This window comes from Linepithema humile, chromosome 3 (genome assembly GCF_040581485.1).
Source record: "Linepithema humile isolate Giens D197 chromosome 3, Lhum_UNIL_v1.0, whole genome shotgun sequence".
Lineage (NCBI taxonomy): Eukaryota > Metazoa > Arthropoda > Insecta > Hymenoptera > Formicidae > Linepithema > Linepithema humile.
Window position 1 is genome coordinate 21,300,209 of NC_090130.1, and position 27,602 is coordinate 21,327,810.

The 27,602-nt window shown below is 41.3% G+C and overlaps 1 protein-coding gene across 1 annotated transcript in view; it reads left to right on the plus strand.

Moving 5' to 3' along the window:
* LOC105668682 (lachesin-like) overlaps window positions 1-27,602 on the plus strand; it is a 123,711-nt gene that overhangs the window by 77,924 nt on the left and 18,185 nt on the right. The window contains exons 2-4 of the mRNA XM_012361153.2: window positions 5,595-5,692; window positions 25,175-25,382; window positions 25,771-25,929. Coding sequence (XP_012216576.2) covers window positions 5,595-5,692; window positions 25,175-25,382; window positions 25,771-25,929 — 465 coding nt within the window. The remainder of the gene's footprint in view (window positions 1-5,594; window positions 5,693-25,174; window positions 25,383-25,770; window positions 25,930-27,602) is intronic.

Sequence of the window (27,602 nt, forward strand, 5' to 3'; positions counted from 1 at the left end):
ACCAATTTGTTTAATTAAAATCACTTTGCATATTAAATAGCTTTTAAAAATCAAAATACATAATAAAGTTTGCTCTCTATTTTCTTTGTGTAAATTTAATTATTTGCATTTCCTCCGTCTCTCTTTTCATATTATTATTTCAATAATATAGAAAAGTGCTATTTTTTTTTTTTTTTTTTTTAAATATGCTAAGTATTCGTCATAAAAGTTCTCTGAATAATTACCTCACTGAAGTTGAATTTTATGATACCCTTAAAAAGTAAAGATCAGATACAAAGCACGGCGGGTGATATTTTTATGAAACGTAAGTTGGGTATACGCCGGCCTCATATTTTACATCAGTTTTGCGCCAGAAAGTGCAGGTACAAAGAGCCCTTCACGCAATATTTTTATACGACATTCAAGGCAAATTAATTAAAACTAACTTTTTTGTACGCAACAATTTTAGAATGAAAGTGTCGTATTTTTGTTATAGTTATAACACTCATTGAAACATGCCGGCCGGTTGACATAATTAAAAGTGTCCGAGAATGACAAATAAAAGCTTCCGTTGTTCCATTAGAGGCTAAAATGTAACTTTGTATCTTAAACATTTATTCAGAACTATGCAATTGTGGCAAAATTAGTATGAATAATTTTGTCACTGTAGTTTCAAGTTATATGTAATTATCCGCAAATTTATATACATTTATCCACATATCCGCACGTATACTACATATCCGCAAATTACCGTCAGTTTGTATGCTCGGTTAATAATGTGCCACAGTGTGTATATTTCATTATCTCTGGGGGCGGTAAAGCTTGTTATCTCTATTTCTTGATCCTGCTCCTTTATTATGTTAATTAACATGGATTTTCGAAATGAATTTCTTGACTGAGAAATATCAGGTATCAAAGCTATCGCCGATGATAGGATAAGATTTTGCAGCGACGTAATGTCACGTTGTCGCAACATTATATTGTTACAACGTTAGTATAATTTTTATGATAAATGTTTCTATCACAAGGTGTCTACGTTTATCATGCTAGATTCTCGAGACGCAAAAGTAAACTCAAACAGTATTAACGAAATTGTGTTTGTGTGTGTCGCAAATTACGCCGAGATACCAAATTATATGTAAAAGCCTATTCGTTGACGTATATTAAAAGCAATGTGCTCCGCTAATGTGTTTACACAAATCACAAATCTTGTAAATGGTTATTATGCACGCAATACTGTAATCATGTGATAATTGCTCATATTAAAAATATTCATAGATTTACGATATGTTTATGATAATGCATGTTAATATCTTCATTCTTTTTAATAAAATGGTCTTATGTAAAAAATAAAACCGATTATTTCCAACGATATTATTTTCTCCACATTGTAGCGTTTCTCCTTGGAATTCATTGCATTGTGCTAGGGGCGCTACGTACACTTGGTCCATTAAAATTTACTTATAATCTCAGATATTCAGGGATGAAGGATGATGCACGCCCACGTCTCGCACTTGTTTCCATAGTGCCTCTTTGTGTCCATAACGGCGTAACCGTTCGGAGTTACCTCGGGTCAGCACCGTTTATCTTCCTCCCGTTTGCTTTTGCCATTAGGTTATCAAATCATCACGCTTCTATCGAGATTATCCGACATCCCAGATGAGCGATTAAGCACTTCGGTCACTCCATATATTAAAAGCAAGAGACACTACGCTACTATTCTGATTTGGACGTTCATTATTTGATGATTAATGCGCCGACTATTCTTCACATTGAAATTTCTCTCTATAACATTATGATACGTTCGATTATTCAATAATGTAAAGTTTTTATGCTAATTTACTGTGCATTCTGTGCAACAAAATACGATCCGACAGCAGTGGAAGTACCTTAACAGTTCGCACATCGTGAAAATTGATTTGTACTCATATTTATTGTACATGATTGCTATCATGAAATATATACAATTCGTGGCAATGTATGCAAGTAAAGCGCTGTTGTGAGATATTTAGAAAAATATTTTTGCGCCCTCTCACACGCGCTGCATTTTGCGTTTTGGTTTACATAACAGGTTGAGCATTTTTTTCGCGCCCCGAAATGTTATTTCAATTAATCAAATTCAACAGCTGAAAATAATACGTGAATAGACAGAGGCCGAATAGAGTGGTGGAAATAGCGGTAACTCTATCGGCCTATTCAGATCGCGTTTTATATCCTTCTTTTTTTTATATATTTTTTCGCTCACAAAAATAAAAATGTCGGTCCACGCCTGAGCGCACGAACGAATGCTGACCGTTCTAAAAGGAAATATTTTCCAAGCTGACTATTTCAACGGTTTGTAGCGATTCTACGAAAACTCGGACGAATATGGATGCGCCAAATTCACATTCGCTTTATCTCGTAAGCCACGCGCGCGGCTTTATCGCTATAAAACGGCGCCCATTCCGTCCGAAAAATAAATTTCTCGACCGTTTTCCCTCGACAAATGTCTAAACGCTCTTCTCTTTAACTAGAATTTTATTTCGTATTATTTAAATCGCATGACGTTCATGCGACATGATTCTTTTTTAGTCCCACTGACACGCGACGAGTACGATGAGCACGCGGTCGATTAAAGCTGACACTGACAGAAACCATTGTAAACGCTATTTCGCAACGTTAGTGCACGTCACACTACAGGCAACAGAATAGTTTCGACCGGTCCGAAAACTCATTAACTCATTCTTTTTTCGCGGCGCGATTATTATTTTGCGTCGCTCTCCGGCTCTCCTTGTTTAACGCGAACAGTTAACGTAATAGCTCCTGCGAGAAAAAGCAATTAAGGGAAAAGCAGCGACGATGGGATTAAAGCTTTTTGAATGAATCACGCGTACCAAACCGGACCGTGGAATAATGTGCGTGGAAGTAGTTCGGGGGGCAAGAGGTTTTTTCCGCGCGATTCAACAAATTGGCGCGTCGTTTTGGCCGTACCTGCGAGAAAAGCGTTTCACCGACCGTTCGACGAGAGGCAGGATCGAGCGAAACTGCCGCACCTCGTTCGCCCTCTCGTTCGAAAATAAAACAATGCACCGCGAACGAGTGCTGAAGTGGCGGCGCAAACGCTGCACGGACGACCGCCTAGCGCGACAAGAGGCCGGCGCGGTGATTGTGCGTGCATCATTTATATTGTTGTCACGGCACAATAATTCTATTTTCCCCGAGCGTCCCGATTAATCATTGGTGGGCCGCGTGATCACTCAGCGCTGTTTCGAATCTATTTCCACCGCTCGGTTCTCTAGAAGTGACAGCCCGGCGACGGCTATGATCCAACATTGATGGGCAACAGTAGCGCCGCTACGCGCTGAATAGAACTGGATCAAGGCGTTTGATTAATTTTGCGCATTGATACCCTCCGCGCTTTATGCGTCCTCGAAAATAGAGGAATCTTACAAACGATTAATTGCAACCGACAATAGAATATCTTGCTGTCGCGAGCGAAACTTTTTCAAGAAGCGCAGTTAGAAACTGACGATCCGACATTGAGCAGAGTCCAAAGTAGAAATGTATATATGCATTCTGATTACGGCATTCTCGTTCACTTAGCTGCTATTAACAGGCTATTTACCGATCCGTAATTACCATTCCGAGTGATTTGTGGGAGGATATGGTCCGCCGGCAATTTCATTCGCACTGTCTGTTCTTGATGGTACACATGTCAGCGAACACTCCACCGACTTGGGGCTCGCTCTCCTTGCTTGAATTCAATTTCCCTGAGTCCACAGCGGCGGATCGCAGGTGCGTCAAGTTGCTTCGGTCGGCAGAGATTGCATGTTAGTGGATGGAAAGAAAGTTGCCGTAGTTCTTGGCTTTTGATCGATACGAAAGACATCGGAGAGAAACTCCAGCTTGATTTCTCGTTATTATCTCAGTTGATATTTAGATCCATCTCTTAAAATTCATTATTCTTGCATAATTTAATATTTATAATATTTGAATAATGAATATCTTCAAAATATGCACAAGTAAATTAAAGTATATTTTAAAAAATATTTTGCATAGCCTCTTCGTCGCAAAGTTTTTTACAATTTTCCACTAGCGTTCCATGACGTTACCGATCGCGGTATTAATTGAAAATCAGTCTCTCCAACGCAACATAGAATTTGTGGGGAAGCGAACACGGTCGAGGCGTCGGCAAGATGCGCTAAAACTGTCCAGCCAGTTCGTTTCGCGGCTCTGAGCCAAATACAGAAGGTTGAAGGTGTATCGATCTAGCAATTGTGTCGACGACCGCGTCGAGTAATCGCGATGGAGTCAATAATCCATGATCCGCTCAACTCGGGAACAGCTCTATTCCGACGTGTAATTGGGATCAGTGCTTATCTGTTGGCGCACACCGTGTTCCGGCCTCGAGCTCATCGTCCTTTTCACACATCCTTTACCTTCTTCCGACACTTTTACGCGCGTATGCGCACACTGCGGCAATATTTGCGCCGGAAATTAAAGCGCGGCAGACCAATCCGTTGTGATCCCTCTTGATTGATTTTCGTCGTTTAGCGCGAATATGGAAAAAAAAAGAAAAATCGTTAAACTCTTTTACGAGCACGTTAGACTCTTTTTATTTTTTTTTATCTGAAAATGTGTCATCTTAACGCGACAAATGACAGCGATCTCTACATACACGTCGCATATGACTCGTCTTGTCCGTGTGATACGACGTAAATAGCTTTGTTTAAATAATTCCTGCCTCCGCGAAAGGGATAGAAACGGTGCTCACAGCGCGCGGGACACGGGCGCGTTACAGAACGAGTATGTTCGCGGCGATGAACGCCAGAGCGTAATGATATTCAGAACTTGCAGCGAGAAAGCGGCGGTACGCTGTCGAGAAACGTGAACATTTCGGGATGGATACGGAGACACATTTCAGCGCACACACGTGCTAGCATTGCTCGCCCGGTGCGGCGGTGCAATGTGTCGCGCAAAACCAAACTGCTTCGCGTCAGTAAATTCTCGGCAGTATGCCGATACAGCGAAACGCCAAACGGAAATGAGTTACTTACAGTATGCGCGATGTCACGCGTCATTCGCCGGATTCTGAGTAAAGATCTTCTGGATACCGATGTTCCTCTTCAATTTCTGCCGAGTCACCGTACCTTTCGCCGAGCTGCACTTGAGTTTTCTTTGGAGAGGCGCGCGTTATTCGACAAGCAAATAATAAAATATTTATTTAAATTTATTTTAATTTAATTATGTAAAGTTGATTATATTTTTTCACGGTTGCGTTAATGCATAGGTAATTGCATTACGAAGGGATAAGTTTCATCAATCCTTTTTGCAAAGCGCAGGATTCAATATTCCGCTTTTGTCGCGCTAAAGGCATGCGTGATCATTCGGGGCGATCTATCCAATAGATAGATAATTTAAGTTTAATTGTACAAAAACTCATTCCGTTCTTTGATATCGCACCGATCGTACGTAGTCATGTTGCACGACAGCGTGCAAATTCAGCATTACTGCTCGCAATAATCCCGCGCTTTCCTTTCGTTACACGTATACTTTAACAGCGTCGGAGCGCGGTCGAGTGATATAACGAAATGTTGTTAATGGGTCACTTAGCATTTAATGTCGTCCTGTTTCAGAGGGACCGAGCTTCACCGCGCCAATAACAAACGTGACGGTCCCAGTGGGAAGGGAAGCTATCCTCTCCTGCGTCGTCGCAAACCTTTCTACGTACAAGGTAAGCTGCCAGACACACACGTGTCATCTTTTAATCTTGCACTCGTGTCGATGCCGCAACACTTTACTTAAAAGTTGCGCGAATGACTTGCCAAAGAGATCTTTTCCCGCGGAAATACCGCGCGAGCGATACCGTTAAAACCCATTTATGAATGAATTTGAAAGCGATTTATTTGAGACAAAGTAATTTGTATTTATTCAATTAAAAAGAAGAAGAAAAAATTTGGATAAATTCATACCTTTGAGAGACTCGTGGTCGGGCTGAAACGAAGACAAACAAACTCTAATGCGGCGCAAAGCCCCGCAAAGTTTCTCAAAACAAAAAACCAAAAAAAAATGGAAAATCGTTATGCACTGATAAACAAAGTTTAATTTAGCTGCCAGTTACATCGTACATAGCCCGCGGACTTCATTGCCGCGAATGTATTCCTCGGCACGCTGCGGAAACGTGGACGTGCACGAATGGATTTCGCAGCGTGACAAACATCGTTCACCGTGAGTCTGCAAAGTCCGATGAATTAAAGTTCATTCATCATGTGGTAAAAATTTATCCTTGCCGCATCGCCATGCAACATATCCTTTGTTGTATCGCACGATGTAAATGCGGAAAGGAGAAATACGTATCGCAAACCGATGGAAGCGGAAAGATTTTTAACTATTTTCGCATCAATTCAACGTACACTTTTATCATTACACATTGTTGATACATTTGCCCGCCGTAGAAAAAAAATATTTTCATTGTGAAGTACGAGTATTTGACGCGATAGACGGCGGAATAAATTCCTGCGAAAGAAGTCGATTTAAAATTGGCCAAGGAATGCTTAAACGGAAGACGTAACGACGATTCTGACGCACTTTGTGTATTTCGAGAGATAGTATCATTGAAGTATTTTCCATACATTCTTCGCGCATTTCGTTTCCGCTAGCTCCGCCTTTCTTGAAAGTATATTGCAGGAATTCCATCCTTCGAACTTTTGGGGAACGTCAAATAATGCGTGTTTCACCATTACGTGAAAAACATTGGCCGAATTCCTACAATGTTCACATTCTCAAGGTGCTGCGAATTCCCGCCGCTGGATCACATATTTCGCTTTTCAGCGGCGCAGTTTTAGAAAATCACGCCAGTTTCTGTGTGGCGCGAGTATTGCGTTCTGCGAGGTGATACGGATGCGATATTAAACACGAGCGCGAAGTACACGCGCGTGTATGAATATGAAATAAATGTTTGTGCGACGTGATTTGATCATACGATAATACAATCAATAGTACGCTGTGATTGTATCAATCACTGGGAAAAATGTTGACGTTATTCTCGAGCATATTCTCAAACGAGTCGAAATTTTACGAAACATTCTTTGTACAAAGACAAAATAGTGAGAGAGATTTTAAAAAAAATTGAAGTAATCACACGTGAAGTGGAAAGACTTGGATAACGATTAGTTTGACAGACTTAGGACAGAAGCTTAGCTAAAGTACGTCAAGTTAAGCTAGGATATTGCGCAATTACGGCTCACAGAGGACGAAAAGCGTTCATATCGCGCTCTCGCGCTTCCTCCGTAGCTTACCTAATACCATAACGCCCGGAATAGCGTTTTAATCTCAAAATATATTATTCCGAAATTAAAGGGGTCCGACGAGGCGAGACGCTACTATGTGGTAAGGAGAGCTTGAAGATCGTCAGAAGAAAATTCACCGTCATTATGCGCGATTGTGCTGCAATTAGCCAAAATGATAATATTATGTTTCATTCATTACATAGCTGAAAAATCGATAAATAAAATTAGAAATAAAATGTAATTTTTGTATGTTGAAATAATTAATTTCGTTATATTATACCTACAATTATATCAACAAATTATATATCATATTATATCTACAAGTGAATTACATAGCGCATATGGATTATTTAATAGAATGAATTATTTTGATACATTGATAAAAATCTATCGCAAATATTTTGCCATGTTCTGTTAAATATTATAACACAATATTATCATTTTTCTTCAGGTCTTTTGCACGTGTAGAAAATATTTTCATGCGAGAGTACACTAAATCTTCCATATCTTCGTCGGATATTTAAAGCTGAAGTAACTATATACATTCCCGCCAGCGACGATTAAAACGTCTGCGCGTACAAAGGGCACATCTCGCGTTAACCGTCAAATTCCCGCAAACCCGTCTGGAACTTGCCTTACAAAGAGAACCCCATTCTCAGGCAATAATTTGACAACACAGCGGAGTCTTAAATGGGTAGCTTGGTGAAGATTTGCGGCGCCTTAAACGACGGTAAGCGGCGAAAGTTTACTGCATGCGGCGGGCGCTTGCAACTCCGCCTTCCTGTTCCTCCATGCGTCCACGAGACGAGAATCGGCTGACATTCCTTCCCGAGGTGCCCGAAATGCGAGAGCGTATCTTAGCCAACAAGAAAGGAAATTTATTTGGGAAATATATGCGATATATTCTCAAGCGAAGCGGAATACCGATGATCACCTTTTTCCATTCCGAACAAAGGCGCGCGCGAACTCATTACGGCGCGGCGAAGGATTTCTTTGAACTGAGCTGTTCTTTCCATCGCTTAACCGCCCAACGACTTTTGCATTGAAGCGAAATAAATCACCCACCGAGACCCTAATGATAGCGTGCGATAAAAAGTTGTTTCAGTTGTACGGCGCGGAGTGGCGTTTTTAAGAATTGACAAAATTCTGATTCCAGCTCTGATGCGGAATCACGTTCTTGTTGAATCACGTTATCCCGCGATACTCGAATCCTCGAAAGCCCCGAAGAATCATTTATAACCGCCCTGCGGACAACAAGCGTGACGTAAGAATAATATATTCTAATATGTCAAGACGGCGCCACGTCACGTAATACCCTAATGTAATTTTGCGTCACGTATTACGCTGTGTGGTCGGCTAAATTTCGCCGCAAACAAGTTCGCTTGTGCGAGAGGCTTGTCCGCATCACGAGGCAGTTATGAGTAAGTGGCGAGCGCGCCGGCGGGAGGAGGGGTTGAAGGAGGTGAGGGTAGGTCGACCCTGTGTGATGTAGGGTCCTCCGCGTGTTGGTACACGTGAATGTTAATCAGAATGGGATTTACATATGAGGCTCGTATTACCTGGTACGCGGGCAGATGCACCGGGAGGAGAAGATAACGGCCTCCAGAGAGAATGGGTGAGTGAGGAGGGGGGAGGGGGGGTTTAGGAGGTGAAGGGATATGTCGGTGTGCGGGCCGCCAAGAGTCACACACAGCCTATCTGTAATAACGTGCCACGTAAGACATAATTATATATCACGTCGGGATTATTGCCGCATTTACACTGCGCCCCCGCACTAACAATGAGGATTCGACAATGTTGGCTTCGGTATTACGTAACTGCGCGAGGGCGCGCGATATATCTCATCATTTTGCGCGCGGCTCGATTGCGCACGGCGGCAAGCAAGGGTGAGCGAAGTTATCGCGGCTGTTTTGCCGCGGCGAACGGACGGGAGACGATAATTATATAGTCGCGGTCGTAAAACGTGTTACGATTATTATCAGCCTTACGCGTGTTAAGCGGCAGCGGCGGGAGGCGGAAGGCCGGCTAAAACGCGATGTCATCGCGATGAAAAATTGTCTTCTGATTACGCTTTAATCGAACTTCTGAATTATTGATTGGAGTTTCATGCAAATTCGGAGACCCATAATGGTAGCCATCAAGCGGTTAATCACATTTCACGCGATCGATACTTGCCGACTATTATTCGCCGCTCTTGCTATACTATCCGCGACCGCGACTAATTTCGCTCGAATGCTACGGAAATTGCATGAAAAAAGCAGCGCAATTCTGCTGGTTAAGGTTCTGCTTATGCTTATACACCACGCATGATTAGAGACAGAGCTATCTGTGCCATTCGATATCACTCACCTCGGCAATCACTATTGTCTGCTTGTTGTGCGTATCATCTATGCAACAGCGCATTGCTAATGCATCGTGAAATTGATTCGGCCTTGTATAGAATTTACTCCAACAGATATGGATTTCGACGTTCAAATAATCTGTAATTAACGCGAAAATTTTTCAATCGCGCGACGCCGAATACGTCGGGTGCCGCGTCTCGGAAATCGTGAATTTAACGAAGATCTGTCGTAATCACCGTTAAGACGGGGACGCATTCATCGTGGAAGAGAATTCCCGTGAGAGACACAATAGATAGTCACGACTGTCCAACGTTATTACCATTGTCTGCATATTGTCACGCTCCTAGTCTCATTCGCTTAGGCTCGCAGCCAGTCTCGGGCATATGCTCGCGTCCTCACAATCACCGGTTCAGCCCTTACCGCCTGGGGAGACTTTAAAGTACTGTTTCTGACGTCTGCAGTACGCGCGACATAACTTGTGGCGCGTTTCGGTGCGTTGCAGTGGACATAGATTTCCCTCTCGCTGCAAAGTTTTCTCACGATTGTTACGTATTAACAGATTTCTTTCCTTTCGTTTTGCACGGAGGATCGATAACTATCTCTCCCGTTTCACCGCGAGCGCGATCGAATTCGGGAGATACTACCGTGAAACGAAATCTTTATATCTCGTTTGGAGGAAATCACGTTTCCTCGCGACGCTCGCCGGCAAACAAGAGCAGCCGGAAGTCCATAGGAGCCATCGAAATAAACAGAACGACTTAACTTCGTGTTTCGGAACATTTCGAGGCATCGTAAAAACCAAACATTTTCCATTTGATCGAGTGCGCCGAGTGCGATTCCCCGGGTGGCCACTTCCCTTTAGATTACATTCGTACCCGTCCCGCAATCCCGGCGAGAACATCATCCGCAACGTCGTACGATCATGGCCGGAGCGCGGGAAAGGTTTCCCACTCGGCACTCGCGGACGTTTTCATGGCTCTCTTAAAATCGGGCGAGCTTACGCCGCGGTTACTTACCGCCGGCGTCGCATCGGGTCAGGTGAGTTTATGCGCCGAGCACCCGGTCGGAATCTTGCAAGTGCGGACATTGGCTGCGAGCCGACGTTCGCGAAAATTACGCCGGAGAAACAAGTCCGCTAAAGTATTCATCACGTATAATGGAAGAGCGCCACTAATTCAACCAGTTGCGGCAGCATGTATGTGTGTATGTGTTTGTGTGCACGTATTCGGATGGACGTGTAAGCGCTGTGTGAAATATTGACTCTTCTTGGTCGATTCGCGTGTCGAAACTTTATTACGATCGAAATTAACGGAGCTGTTACTCCGCTTTTTGGGCTTTTTGCTCGTCACAAATCTCTGTCTAACGAACTGCGCGTAATTCATTGGCTCTGACGGATGATAGGGCCTGTATATGCGGAATATAGTCGTATATTACACTGCGGGGTTGCAGGTTTAATGGATCCACTCTTAATTGCCTCTTATGTTTTCTTAGGAAAATTACAAGAGTTTTACCATTTTTGCAATTTTAATTTCGGCTAAAATTCCGACTTTGATAATGCCTACCTTAAATTAACTAGCTTCTCGTCCAATCGCGAGACATAAGAATCGAAATAGATTGTGTGTAATATTTCTTCTCGGTGTAAATTTATGTATAAAAAACAGATCGGCGAAAACATTACCGCCAATTTGTCACTTTTTTCACAATGCATATACGTGATGATTTAATATGTGATGGTGTTTTCTCACGTGAATGAATCAATGCAGGCATTCGTCTTCATTTACCTCGCTTTGTGTAAGCAACAAAGTTTGTTGTGTGAGTTTTCAAATATGTATATGCACAATTGCTAGGATTAATATATGATTTTGCAGTTATTAATATTGCATGAATTAAATACTGTTAATAATTAAATTAAAAATAAAATTGTTATAAAAAAGTTATACATAATATTTTATATTATTCCGTTTATAAGAGTTGAAAAATATTCCATTATACGCACCGAGCAAACATCATAATTTAAATAGAAACTGAAGTATACTGTCTATTGTTTTTTCATTTACGAGAGAGTAATTAGTCAAATTGACGCACCAATAGAAAAATAAAATATTACCTCACATGTGATCGTTATTTTAATAGTATCGTTACAACACGGCCATTATTGTCGAGTTCGTTATGCAACGAGTTGATAAAATAATCACTGAAATCCGCACTTACAGCGACACATTTGATTGCCGGCAATTCAATTGTTTTTCATGTCATGGGATGTGAGATTATAAAAATAATCCGGCGAAAGCATACCGGTGCTCGTGCGCACGCGAGGTGATTTAACGTTTATACCCCTCAATTATCTCGAAATAAATATGCGCGAAAATTCTTCCGAGTAAACAAACACAACGCTAAATTAAAATAACGAAATGCGCGTTGTTGATCCTGTTATTTGTCGCAAATCCCATTTAACGCGCGTGCCGAATCGGTTGTTTCTGGCAAAAGTTTTCCTGTAGATACAAGTCCGATAAATGCTCGGAGAAAGCAACGACTGACCTACAGCGTTAATAGTGGCGACTCCCTCCACTTACATTTGACCTTAATCGTTAAGGTTAATTGTTTTTGGCACGAGACCGAAGATAAAAATCGAGCGGCTCTTCAGCAACTCCGGCCAACTTCGGCTTTATTGTTATCGTCTCGATCTCTTCGACGGATGTTGGCTGAGTCAAGCCGAACATCACTGCTTGAGTCTCAATGCGCCAAGACCGTACAATCTCTTCCCCCCCCCCCCCCCGCCCTCATTCCCTTTTTGCCCTCCTATTACTCACGAAAGAATACGTTCTGAGAGGACATACTTACAAATGATGCATCGCGGATATTTTCAAATTGTAAACAATAATCAATTTAAAGTAATTTTAATCCTCCTTGTAATTTGTATTGCCTATAATTACAAAGGAATTAGAGAGTCTTGGAGCGTGCAGTATGATTTACCGGCGATCGATTTTGTCTTAATCAGTAGCTTGCGAGACAAGATATATGATCGACGCGGAGCACTGTGCAAATAATTATAGGCAATATACGGACGATCAACGGTGTTCAATATTTGCGATAGATTTACCTCACTGGCTACTAGTTACACATTCGATGGCAGGAACGATTGTCAATTGCTCTCACGTCACGGATATTTGCTCGTGAATAATTAATGAGATTCCCTTTCGAGCCGGACGCGTGCACGGATTTAGATATTTCAAGATAACGTAGCTTGACAAATTATTTTGTGCTTCGTTCGGCCGATATTTCTTCTCTTCTATTAGAATATTTGGAGCAAGCCTATCGATTTATGCTGCGCTCTAATTTTGAAATGTGACACAGAGATGTAACAATAGAGTTGCAACTTTCAAGATAAATTTAAATTCTCGTACAGTAAGTATTTATGTAAGTATTTTATTTATAGCCCACTTTTTGATGTCAGTTATTTTCAGTGCTATAATTTAAAATTTCTTCTATCTTCTCATTATTGACTCAAACTTGAAGCAACTGTGACATCGAGTTGCACAGTCTTCTAACGTTTATCTCACGATAAACGTTAAAATATACTGCCTCAGATCGGAAATTTCCAACACTTCCCATGATACTCAAGAAGATGTTATGCGCGTACGAAGCACTTCGACCATTTTGTTAGTTTCCTTCGTGGTTGCCTCGAATTAAACTGAAAGCACGGCTTCACCATGATGCTTACGAGTGGTCGAAGTGCAATTTAAGCTCGGCGAAACTTAAACTTTAAGGAACGGGCAACGCAACTGGTAAGAGTCTTACGCTCTTTGCGAAACGCTAAGCATACAGTGGAGAAAGATAGGTCTTCTCAGAGTGGCTGTTTTACGGGCATTAAGAACCGATTTGGCATATGTTAATAGCATATTCAGGATTTGCATTTCTTAACATTTCGCGGAAAAATTGAAGTTTAAATAGATTCAAGTAATATAAATGTGTAAACAGGATAGCACAATGTTTTTCCACACTATATTAAATCATTATAAAATTATTGAATGAATAATGTTATTATATTTTTTCATAACCTAATATTTTTAAAAAATCTTATAAATTTAAGTATTCTTATCAAAACTGTAAACGGCTACGTAATCATCGGTTTCCATTCTATCCTATCTGTACATTTCGTATAATGAAATCGCCCATGATGAGAATAATCTTCTTCCTATAGATGCATTTAAGAACGAGAAGAACGCCGCGTATCAAAAAGGAAATGAAAAGACCCACACAAGTTAAACCATCCATTTCGTAGATTGATCAGATACCGCAATGCAAGATTAGTTATTTCGGGATATCGTTGGAGTGATTGTTAAAGTATAAGATAAATTATATAATACTCGGTTATTTAATGAAAATAATTGTTCTCACTAATGAATAATAATAATGTCAACAGCAAAAAAAAAGAATGTAAGAGTAGAGTAAAAGCCATTGGAAAAATGTGGAAATTGTTACGGCAAAGTGCTTTACAGGCGAATGAATTGTTAAATCTTTCCCGAGAAACCTTTAGGCCCTTTCGCGATAACTCGTCGAATCCATTATCATGCCGATAAACGCGAACGATACTGTACCATGCGCGCGCGAACGCACATACGTTTCCTTATATTACGCGGTATATTTCTCGACGGTGGTACACGCGCAATATTTGCTCAGTGCGATACGCGCGAGCATAGTCGGTTATTATTTAACACGTTGGCGCAATGTATCGCGCATTTTGACACCTTGCCGAGCCGTTTTTGTGAAATACGGCCGTAAGATCCGCGTTGTGCCATTTTTCGCGTTACACAAAGCATTTTTTGTACTTCGGTGTTGTAACAATATTCGGCGTCACTTCACTTTGGCGGTACAGACTGCGCATTTTACTGTGCAACCGAGAATTTATTTTTTAACATTTATTATGTTATATTGCAAACCATGCCAATAATGTATTTTTATTGCGGCAATGCCGGAACGAAAATTGTAAAGAGACACAGATATATAGATTGCGATCGATGCCGCGAGACACATCGCATTAGATAGCATTTGTAATAATTAACCATTTTTAAAAATGATTACCGTCCGAAATTTCTTTTCACTTGAAATACTTACCTGAAATATTCGGAGCGCCTCGTCGCCGGGCGAATTTAATTATCTGATAGTCAACCGATTTATCTCACTGTCTCTTGAGAAAATATATGTTCTCCTATCATCCTGCGCGGCTGAATTCGGACCGGAAGTGAGTACACCGCCACTGTACTTCTCTCTGGAAATAGGAAAAATTTTTATTTCGCTTTTTCGCTTCATAGATAGATTATCTATCTGTAATTGATCGTCGCGCGGTGAAATATTGCATTATCGAGCGCTGGATGCTGATACGACGTTATTAATGGACGTAACGAATTGTTGTTTGTTTAATATCTATTTGGAAGATACAAGAGTTCACGGTAAAAGTTGCACTAGAATGCTCCGAAAAAAATACTTTTAAATAAAATAGTTGAAGATAACTAGAAGAAATTTGCTCCACTTCTTTATTGGTCGGATATCGACTATTGCTATCACTTCACGTGAAAACACTCCACCGTTTTCATTTCATTCTTTATAGGGAGAATCGTTTGGTAACTGATCACTTTCCTGAAAATATTGCATTCTGATCAACGGGGTCAGATAGCTGGCTGTGACTCATACAGATCGTTTATTGCGCCGTATGTTGGAATTGGAAAGAGAATCGTCGAAGTAACCGCCAGTGTAATAGTGGAACGTCTATAAATCACGATGCAAAGCTTCAAGTGCTGTTTCACACTTAAATGTAATCGTACGAGCGTATATAATGAATTTCTTAATTAAAAATTTCAATTACAAAATTATTCAGGAAATTCCATACTTTATGAGGCAGTTATGTGAAAAAGCGTTTAAAATAAACGCTTTCCTTCGATTTAATTCAGCCTTTGTTGAAGAAAATGTTGAACGCAGCAACGGGACTAATTTACGCTCATTGTAAATGTCGAGGGCGAAAATGCAAAGTCTTACTAGTATTTGGTCCGATGACACAACGGGTCTTAAGGAGCAAACAATAACGGCAGAATCGCGCTTTACATTTTACGCGCGTTTTCGCTTCCGCTACCTATCGCCTTGAAATATATCACTACTTTAACATCGGATTTTCTTGTAATCTTGCAGAAAGATCAAAGCTCACTTTTCGAATACCGTATACAATGCGCGCAAAATGGCAAGTCAAACGATAAAGTTTCATTGCCATTAACGTCATACTAGTTGCAACGTCGTTCGCTGTTACTGACGCGCCCAATTGAATCTGTTCATGGCTTTATACGCGAATAAACAGTTAATGATCCAGCAGCTTGCGTGTTATATTGTCGGCCGTTAACATATATCCGTCCGTCTACGGACGGGTACGGCGCGGTGTCTTCCGATTAGTGAAATGATGCTGGACGTATGAATTTTCTAGCTGAACGCATCGTCCATTGTGATATTCGCGTCACAGCGGGCGTAAAAGTAAAATATTCGATGCGCAGACTGCGATATGTTTCATACAGATTTTCACGACAAAGAGCGCGGCGCATAAAAACGAGTTGTTATATAAATTCTGATATAAATTTTCTACAAATTAAATCGGACATAAAGCTCGCTCGCTAGCTCTCTGCAGCATCATTTTCCGTGCCAAAAATTTACAAGGAGGATACAAGGTACAAGTATATGATCGCGTATAAGTCCGAGCGAGTATTCACATATCAGTACATACACGCGCGTGTAGATCGAAGAATGGCGGGGATTGCCAAATCGATATACTAAACGGGTTTAACGGGGTAGGAATAATTAGGATGTTGGCACCGAGCCCGACAGTCGGGCTCGCAGAACAGATTCGAACTGAGGAAGGGTCAGTGCTCGTGCTCTACCTATTACACGCATTACCACCCATGGCTCCGGGCTGTACACCGTATGTCTGTAGTAAATACTGATGTGAGCGCAAGGCGCTTAAAACGCTCATTAGCTATGCTGAAAAGTCTCCATACATCTTATTTACATGTTTTATGCATGTGAGAGTGGAATTTTCCGTGGAAGGTCTCGCCTCGTTGTTTGCCGAATAATAACAAAGTCGAATATTAATACAAATATTTTATTGCACCGCATATATTCCAGTGAATAACAGAAATGTGTAAACGCGTAACTACTGCGTTATGATATTTTTTTTATACCCTTTTTTATGTTTTGTTTAATGAAATAGCAATGTCGCGCGGTGAAAGAATGGCCAATATATTTCGAGTTATATTTAGTACACCGCTGCTCCGTTTTTGTGAGAGAAGACACGGCTGCGTACCGCTTGTGCTATTACAGGATTGGTAGTTTGGCCGACGATTCTGTTTCTCTATATTGATCAACGACGCTGTCCAAACATAGGTAGATATTATAGAAAGAGATTTATATCCAGTTGAGAAATTACAAATATCATTCTCGATGTTTTTATTTATATTACGGTGAGGTATGCAGGCTATCCGACGGGCGGTGCAATTTACGATGTGTCAGATGTATAAAGTGCGCGTTGTCAGCAAAGGCGTCAATATCAATTGCTTAACGAACGACGAGCGGACAAGCGGACGTAAAGCTGCTGAATTATAAAACACGTAGATTTACGATTACCGTGATATCCCGGATTGCGGTCGCGCGTTTTGTTTGCGATAAAAAAAAAGGATTCTAAACATCACGATAATGTAATAACAATTCATACGAATTTCATCGATACGCGTGAAACAACACAACAAGCATGTGAAAGCTGTTAATCAATGCGAATTAAACACTCTCAGTAGCGAATCATTGTCGGTGCATTCGAGTGTTTTTTTCAATTTTTCAAATAGCATTATTTAACAGCGTTGCGTTCCAATTAAGCGTCATTGCGAAATAAAACATGACGCATTTGTACTTGCCGCGTAATCATGAATATTGTTCCCCGTTTGTTCTAAATTGATTGTGTTTTTTAAATATACACGGTCAATGTTTGATAAATGTCATGATGTCCATTTCGATGTATAGCCCACATTTTTACATTGCTTCGCCAATGTTTGCACGTTTACAATAATAATAAAAAAAAAGGAAAAAAAAACAAATTAGGCGTTTTTAATTATTCCATATCAATATTTTTACAACCAATAACATTTTGTAGTAATTCATAATTTTAAAAGTACGTATAAAATGTAAAAATTAATAATTTATAATTAAAAAATATAAATATATAATCACACACAATTTATATAAATTTTTAAAATGCAAATTGGGGGAAATTTAAAGAAGATTTATGTCGGCACGGGCTGGGAAGTAAACAACATGTGATATTGAGAACAGAATAAATTAAGCAGTCCAAGAAACTTTAGAACGTGCACATCGTGAGTGCAAGGCTCTGAGCTCGAGTATATTTTGGAACTTCCTCTGTTATCATACCTAGCGATGCATAATCGACGTAGCATTTACATAAATGCATCGAACAAGTGCAGTCAACTATAATAAATTGAACTCTACTGACCTCTCTTCTCCCAAGATTGAATTTTCTTGAGCCATTATCCTGTCGATTACCTATTATCTGTTTATGGTTTCTAGTCGGAATTATAAAGCTTTACGGCGCGAGAGTTGATCAATTTTTGCACTTGCCGTCTACTTCATGCACTTATTGCCGAACAATTTCCGCTCTTAGTTAACGGATTGCGACAAGCGAATTGCGAGCCACCATGGATTGCATTTAGCGAACCATTTCGCGTTGAAAGAGCGAAAGGAGGAAAAAAAGTAACACGGAGAACGTTTTCGTTATTCCGCGGTTCAAAATGAATCCGTGCGAACCCGATTCCAAGACCTTGGGAATTACTTACCATAAATTATTATTGGAATACGCTCCACAAAATCTACATACTCTTTCCGATTAACCATTCCATATCTCGCGTTTGGGTTTTGCGTTAGCATAATCGATATGATAATTTTAATGGAATGCGTCCATTGAAATACTTCAGTTTTCTTTTTCTTTGCGAAAATAGTGCTATTTCAACATATTAACCATTTAGGTATATCATTGCAAAATTACACCGCGACGGGCAAGTGAGAAGGGTTGCATTAAAGATGTCACGAACACCTTGGACTAACTTCTTGGTTCTGTACCAAAATATCGACCGTAATATCTCCGCGAACGACTACGCAGGCATCAAGATGTCTATCGGTTCGGGGTGAAATGTTACGTTATTATTTTTCTGGTGTCGCGCCAGCCGAACGTGAATTCCGCGGAAGTAATGAAAATTTGTTTCCCGGAAAATCGATTTCTGGATCGACTGCACTGAGTGCGGTGAGTTAACGTTTAATTCTCTCCCGCTGTGTAATTTGCATGTTACAACGTAAACATAACACGATGTTAACAAAAGCAATTTTGCGTCGCGCAATGCTCAGTTTGATCAAAATTTTGCCTTTACATGCTGGATTGTAACAAAATGTGCTCGTAACAGCGGAAACGCAATCGGTAAGAGCAATTAAATTGAAGACGCAAGCGCGCATACCTGCCTTTTCTACGCTTATAGTTTCAATATCTATTTAATGCGTTGAGAGTGTATGAGATACGCTTTAATTGTTCGACCTCTGTGAAGCTTGCGCGGAGGGCGTTTTAGAAAGCAATCAAATTTTACGACCGTCTCCACTATCTACTCTCGCAATTTATTTTATGAAACTGATCCTTCGGCCCAAGTTTTATGCCACAGTTCTGGATCACTTATTGTATCAAAAATAAAAATTTATTAGAACGGAGACTTCGAAAGTATCGTATGTCGAGCAGACATGACGATGCCTTAAAAGAAAGTTGTCGATATTTGGTATCATATTTTATGTTGTCTCTTATTTTATATTATCGTAGCACAATGACGGCGCTTCCGGCTTTCTCGCCGAGTCAGACACGCAATAATTATACGTTAAGCATTGGTTTCGTACGCATTATGTATTCTCTCTCGCTCTAAAAGTCGGTCTTTAATTTGTTTCCTCGCGCAATTCGTTTTTTTCCCCTACTTTTTCCATTTTAATGCTCCCGGAGCTTCTAGAATTCAGTTACACGCAAAGTTACAATACCCGTTACTTTGCGCCGTCGAACAAAAGGGGGAAGAATGAATGCGAAAAGATTTTCAGACGGCAAGAAACGCTCGCCCCTCTTATTAATCGTTAACACGATGAAGTGCGGAATGCTTTTTTTCCCCGTGTCAATTCTTTTCCGCTTTACTTCGCGCGCGCGCGCTTGCGGCGCGAGGGGTGGGATCTTCGGCTTTCATCTCGGTACAATTTTTTTTCTTGCTCCATCAGCCACTACCGTACAGCGATGCGCTTTTACGTCGCGGCAATTCATCCTTACCTCCACTAACGCGACCGAGCAAGACCGAGCGTCTCTTGTGCTACAGACAAGTATCATTTCCGCAAAAAGTAACTCGAAAATGAAAAATCGAGTGTCGGCGGTCTGACGTGTTATTTTTCTGAGAATGGGCGGTGTGAAATGTGTCAGAAACACAATACTGCGAGGCTAATTATACAGCGTGACGATAACGCATAATAAAAGATCATAACTTAAGACTAAAGACACGCAGTGATAAGTATCACCGCGCTCTTTATCGCCCGGCGTAAGAAAATTATGAGGAAAGATATATTGTAAGAAAGATATGAGCGATGTACTTGCGAAATCAAGTGGAAAACGAGCGCTGCCTCTTGAAAGATTACAAAAATAAATGTTTCAAACGGGCTAAACAGCGCGACTGATAGATGAGCTATCATTTCACGCACGATAAAAGACGTTGAATAAATAACTGCATCAATAATAGAAAACATTCGAATAATCGAGCAGAGTAATGATAAATCATGCAATTTGTTTTAATTATGCAAAATGCAGTGTATTTCAGGCGAAAAAGCAACTGTTCGCTGAATAAAAAATAAATTGAGGACGGAGGAAGCGTGTAAACACAAGAAATAAAAGAATCCTGAACGTTTGGAGGCAAAGCACAAACCAATACAAAGAAGCGTCGCTCGCAGGTCACGATGGGCGCCCGTTTCCAAATGAATGTCTTTTAATTAGAGGGAGAACGAGAATTTACAAAACCTGACGTAGCACTTCGTGCCTGGCGGTGCTTTAACTTTTAAATATATATTGCACAAGGCGGAGCTGTACTTGTTTCGTGTGCACACCGGTGTGTACGATTAGGTAAGCGTCGTGCATACCGGCGCACGCATACTAATGAAGAGCGCTAGTCCACCCTCTTTAATACGTTTTAATACGTTTCTACACGATGTTGCATTCCACATAGCCATCATAATCAACGTAAGGCACGAGCTCGCCGCAATGAAGGCCCGGAGCCTCGGCCAAATCCCCTTCGAGTCATTCTGCGCTGCAACTGACGTGACCCAGTTTAAAAATACGGCAGGGAAAAAACGACGCTACGTATTTGACTTGTGGGGGTCAGCAACATCAGTGACGTCTACGTGTTCGAAAAATTTTTTTCCATATTTATTCCGCGATAATAATTCCCGCGGCAGATTGCACGGTAGCGAAACGGCGCTATTATTGCCGAAATGTGACGCTCTTGTGACTTGTAAGTGACCGAGCATTGCTCCGATGAAATTAATCGCACGAATGCATCAATGCCTCCAGGCGAGAGGCAATCAATCGATTAGCAGTAGTACCGACGCCAATGGACGCGGACAAATTTGCATTCTGTCGCCATCGACGGCACGGAAATGGGAGCGAAAGAACGGCTAGATGAAAAAGGCAGAAAAAAGGGCGGGCTGAAATATTTAAGGCACAGTCACTTTGTTAGCGCGCCTAGCGCCGGGAGAGGATGTGATTTGAGGGTGAGTGATTGACAGCGCTCGCAGTTTGCGCATTAGGGGAGAAAGTGGCGGGACGGACGCACAGCGGAAAGCGGAAGATAATGGAACGCTGTTCGCGTTACGATGATGTCATAAATCGGGACGTACCGAGCGCCCGTTCGTACCGTGTAAATCACGTTTTATATGCTAAACCAAAATCATGTATACATATATATAAGCTTGTTAGCATGTTATTTACAACGTGAAATCTTTTCATTAAACGTCTTATTGTTTTTTTTTTTTTTTCAAATGCGGGAGAAGCATATCAGTTTAACGTTCCGTTTCGCAGAAACGCCATATAAATCTGTCAGGGCAGATTAGTTGAATATCATATATAACGTTCTTCCGCGTGAAAGAAGATCAATAGAAACATATACTTCCACTTCGGTTGAACAACCCACGTCGTTTCATAAAGCAACGCACCTACACACGCGCGCGTGAAATATGTTAAGGTATCGAGGACGCTTGCTCGACACGCTCGTCAAATTCAGGCATGCGAAGTGAAGAGGAAAGGCGCGTATTTGGCACGCGGTTTCCATTTTGCGCGCTCCCATGATCACATAGAATCGCGAATCACATAGAAACGGGGCCGCTATGGCCACGCCATGGACAATGAATTTCAGACGCTCCGTTGACGCACTCTGTTCGAGTATTTCATGGCCGACTATGCCCGGACGTGAGACATATTGCCGTTCTCGACTGGTGGATTTCAATGCAGATTTTATGTTGGCGCGGTAGACACGCATCAGCGATTTTCGAAAAGCGCGTCGGATATCGGTCAGCCGAGCTCGGCGGGCAAATTCCGCTGTACAGAGAGGGTTCGAGATACAGAATTAAAATTTGAAAATGTTAAAAAAAAAAAAGAAGTAAATTACAGGCGGATTTATCTCGTTTTCCATCGTAATTTTGCCGTCACTCTTTATAATATTAATGCCTAAATTATTTTAATTAATAATAATAATCTTAATTAATAAAATTGTAATTGTATCGTACGGACGGATCAAAGGCGGAATCGCAGTTGAAATAACGGCGAAAGAAATATTCGCAAGCGAGAATGTCACTTGTTTGCGCGGTAACTCGTATTAATCGCTCGCGTGACGGCTGCGAAACCATGAGAGACGGTCAGTTAACTCAAAGCCTGAGCACAGACACACGGTCGCTTGATTAAATGCGGTGAACGTGTTACCATTGTTACCGTGTGACCGCAATGCAACTCTTAACACCTCGCAGCAACACTGTAGTAAACGTTCGCGAGCACGAACCGTATTCGAGAGAGAAGGTGAGTATGAAAAGAATGGCCTCAATATCCATAACGATCCCCCACTGTTCCCCCAAACATAAGCAAATTGATAGTCCTCATTAATCTCGTTTTTATCACTTTGGTCAGAACATCACCGGAACAATCGCTGCATGACAAGAAGCGAAACTTCCGAAGACAGGATTCAGTCATTAGAGAACGCTATCGCGTTCGCTTCACGTTAATGATTTAGTGTCCCAACTCGGGACACGCTATTTCTAATCTTAGCAGTATAAACCTTTCAGAATATCAACGTCACAGTTTTTATCGCGTCAAAAGCAAGAACCGTTTAGGAATAATTATTGCGCTTCACATTCACCTTTCTCGAAATTCCGAAATAGAAACTGAGACTTAATTTTGTACATCTCCCCCCCGCTACAACGTGCCTTTGAATCCCGCATACTTTGTATATGGTTTTACGCAAACCAAGCGTTCGCAAAAAACGGAAAAACGAGTCGGACCGTGGAACAATTCCTTCCAAAGGGAAGTAAAAAAAAAAAAAAAAAATTGAACTATGCCGGGAGAACCGAGTAAAGTCGCGATAATCCAATTGCCAATGAACAAAGGGAGAGAAAGGGGGTGTAATGGCGAAATAGAAAAATATCGGGTAGCGGCAGAACAAAGTGGAGGAAGGTTTCGAAGAAAGATTAAAGAGGGGATTTTGTAAGTAGACGCGAGAATTTGCTCCTGGTCTGTCGGCGGGGGGACGGCGGGGCTTCCCGGGGGGTAGCTTTGTCGGGCGAATTCTTGCGGTTTCGGAGCAATTACCTTGACTGAACGCTAACGACGGTTCGTAAATCAGGATGGGATGGAACAACAGCTATTCTATCGACGGCGAACAGCGGCGGTAGCCATCACTCGAACGCGAGTGTTAAATCTCATTCCCCGATACGGCGATTAGAACTGCATATACATACATGCATGTGTACAATTGTATTTTTTTTCTTCTTCTTCTTTAATCTCACAACACAAGAGGGAAAGAGTTATTACTCCTCCGCGAGTTCCGATGACTTTCTTTGCGCTCTTACGTAGAAAATTTATTGCTCTTTTATCAAACGTTCGTTGTTTTGTTTCCCTCTCTCTCTCCCTCCTTCTCTCTCTCTCTCTCTCTCTCTCTCTCTCTCTCTCTCTCTCTCTCTCTCTCTCTCTCTGTGTGTGCCTTTCTGAAGCAGCTGACATAAATTCCAATCTGTGGCAAGATGCCAAGAATAGATTCGAAGATTGCAGATATACATATACGATACTTGAGTGTTTTATTTTAGCCTTATTGTCTCATTAATTGATTATCAGATTTTTCCAATCTTTCTTCCTCTCTAGGCTTTTATTAGTAAATATTTAAAGTGTCTCCGACGGCATTATTTATAAAAGTATCAATGACTTGTGTACAGAACATAAATAAGTCGATGCATCGTCTTTAGAGCGAATGTCTAGATGTCATGCATTGTCTACATAAACGAATAGGCAGTGCGCTAAATCGCCTTTGTATACACGACAATTCTAGCTTAATGCAAAATGCACGTGCAATTGTAGGTCGACAAAGTGCTCGATGGTAGGACTCATCCGATGGAAACTCGTCGGATTTGAGGATCCAATGACGCTTTGTCATTAAAGTCATTACGTCATCCATCAATAGGTAGCTCCTAAGCCTGCTGGCTCCGCAATTCAATGCCAACAAAGCCGCATTTACCGATTGTAGTACGCCTCACAATAACCGGCTATGCAGAAACGTTTGAATGGCAACAATGTCCGAACTACGGTTTGTAGGTAGAGTAGCCGATTTCCACATTAACGCATTACTTGACCCAAGTCGCTTTACGCTAGATCCAAATACATTTTGTTTTACCCCCCCCCCCCCCCCCGAGCTGACACGTGTCGGAGCAATCAAGTTTCGCAATCGCACCTTATAATTTCTCGGCATTCACGACTAATTTCATTGCAGATTTTAACAAAGATCCCTTTTTCCCTTTTTTTTCTCTCGCTCGCCCTCGACTGCTCGGTGTACAACGGTACATTTACATATACACAGCTCTATGGCGATGCAAGAAAATTCTGCCGGTATTAAACATGAAGCCGTAACGCTAATGAAACCAATCTTCGCCGCGGGCGAAATGATAATGTTTAATTTCAATTTGGAACGCTCCGAATACACAACAGAGACAAGTCCGTGCGATAACAAAAAAAAACAAAAAAAAAAGAGAGAAAGGAGTAAAATAAATAAATCAATTTTTGCGATTCGAAAGATTTTCAGCGCCGGAAAGTCCTAATTGCCCCGTAACGTAACGGATTATACGCGTGTTCGTGGTGTCACATGACACCCGGTCACCCGGCCGGGAAACAAAAGGCCGTCACGGTGATGGATGGGTTCCAGACGATTGAAGCGGCATACCGGCTTTCTGTTTCAGGTGGCATGGCTGCGGGTGGACACGCAAACCATCCTGACGATAGCCAATCACGTGATAACGAAGAATCACAGAATCGGCGTCACGCACAGCGAGCACAAAACGTGGCTGCTGCACATACGCGATGTCCGCGAGAGCGATCGAGGGAACTACATGTGCCAGATAAACACTGACCCGATGAAGAGTCAGATTGGTTATTTGGAGGTTGTAGGTTCGTCCATTGTGTTGCTATTAATATCGCGATATAGGGGAAAAAACTGTGCGCTTTTGCAAAAATTCGCGTCCGGGTGAAAAAATAGAGCTCGACAATACGGTAAAATCAAGTTCGCTTTCGGAGGTGGCCGGTGACATTGTTTTTGAGAACGCGCTTGCACACTGCCTTTAAACCGCCAGACGATAGAGAGCTGAAAATTGATTTCGCGGTATTTCGTGAAATGAAAGCTGACGTTCAATTTCTGTTCGACAACTTCTATGCGCGCGTATTCTTGCGCGCTAGTCGTATTTTGCGCGCTTTTCATTTTTATAAAGTCAACGCGACATTCGTCCGAGCTTAAAACTGCGTACGCGAGAGAACGCTGATTACAATTTTTATCCGACAGTTCCGCCGGATATTTTGGATTATCCCACGAGTACGGATATGGTAGTGAGAGAAGGTAGCAACGTCTCGCTGCGTTGCGAAGCAACAGGGTCGCCGAAGCCAAACATCACCTGGAGGAGAGAAGACAGCGAGTTGATTATCCTCGGGAACAGTCAGGAAGGTAAACTACTTACAATCTGTCGTGTACATACAAAGCTTAATATTATAGTTTGATAAAATGACTCAGTCACGTGAAGTTCTTTGAGACAAGATGAGACTTTGCACAACGATATCAGTCATGATATTCTTCAGGATACGTCCTGTGCTTCCTACAATTATAACCCTCTCTCGGGAGATTCAGTTAATAAACTTCGTATCGTAAAATAAGGAATGATTCGACATCGATTTCTGACTATCCAATTGCTCTCGATATTCATCGAATTTCTTAGCATACGCGTGACAGACAATTTTCCATAATTTTCGTACGTAAGCGTCAGGTGGCGCGGAAATTCTCGACCGTTCCGACTTATTTTATTCGCGTCGCTCATCTTGAAAATCGCCGTAGGAAAAGCGGACGCGCGCGCACAGCTGAAACACCGGATTCACTCAACGCGGCGACGACGATTTATCATTCCGCCTCTCGGACTTTATTCAGCTGACTACGTTGCGTGATGCAATTGCATTCGAAGCTGCCGATGCAACCGTGTCGGTGACGTCAAAGTGAAATATGCGTTTCAGCCCTTATGCGTCTCGCACAATAACGCGAAGGAAAATCGAGCATCCTCGTTCGCACCTGTTCGAACAACGGCGACTTTATTCTACGGGTACAATAACAATTTATCATCCTTTTGTCTTTCAAACTTATTGAGCCGTCCCGCCTCTCCATGCAGTTCCGTTAAATATTTGCTCCCCTTTGTGTGCACTTTATGCACCTGTCCCCACGTAGAGAACCCACGATAATTTATAAAGGCAAGCGACGATTCTTTCGCTCCCGTTGGCACTTTTTTACAGTTTGACCTTGTTCTCCGCGAAGATGAATGTGCCCCTTTTAATTTATTTCTTAAACTAACAGTCGGCTCGCGGAGCTTTGCACAAAAACATCTGTCACTGTTTGCTTAGGAATAATGCGACAACACAATTTAATTTGCGTAATGTGCACAATTCGGTATTAAATATAATTGATCAATGGCACTAATTTTACTTTTGAAAAATTTCAACAACAATTTTTACTTCAAAATAAGAATTTTCTTATTTTTCGCTGTATTCTCTCAATTTCCGCTTAGATAAAATCACATATAAAAGATTAAACTTCCTGCAAACAATACCGAAACATGATCTTTGTTTCAGTGACTTCGCTACGTTGATGCTACAGAGATGTACAATATTTTTGAGTAAAATATAAGATAACTTTTATTACAATCGTCGGAATTTCTATGAAATAAAATTAATCTCATTATTTGATCTTCAGATTACATATTTACAATTACATGTCGTAATTAATAAGGATTGTTCACATGGTTCACGATTAGTAATTGACGTGATAATCTTTTAATTTTTTATCGTGTTTTGGGTTCATGCTAATGTCATTTAAATACACCGCTCGTCATAATGATTCGCTGACGTGGATACAATATCTATTTATCATCCCTATTGTCTACCAAATTTATTGAACCGTCGTTTTGCATAATGCTGTTTTGTTGACAGCGAAAACATTTATTCCGCTACGCGTGCAGTTTATTCATGCGCTTCATTTAACATCATCTGCCAGCCATTTGAAATGTCCTGCTATGGAAATTTATTATCCCTTCACTTGCATTTATCTCATATTGTTTCTATTATTAAAGTGTATTTGTT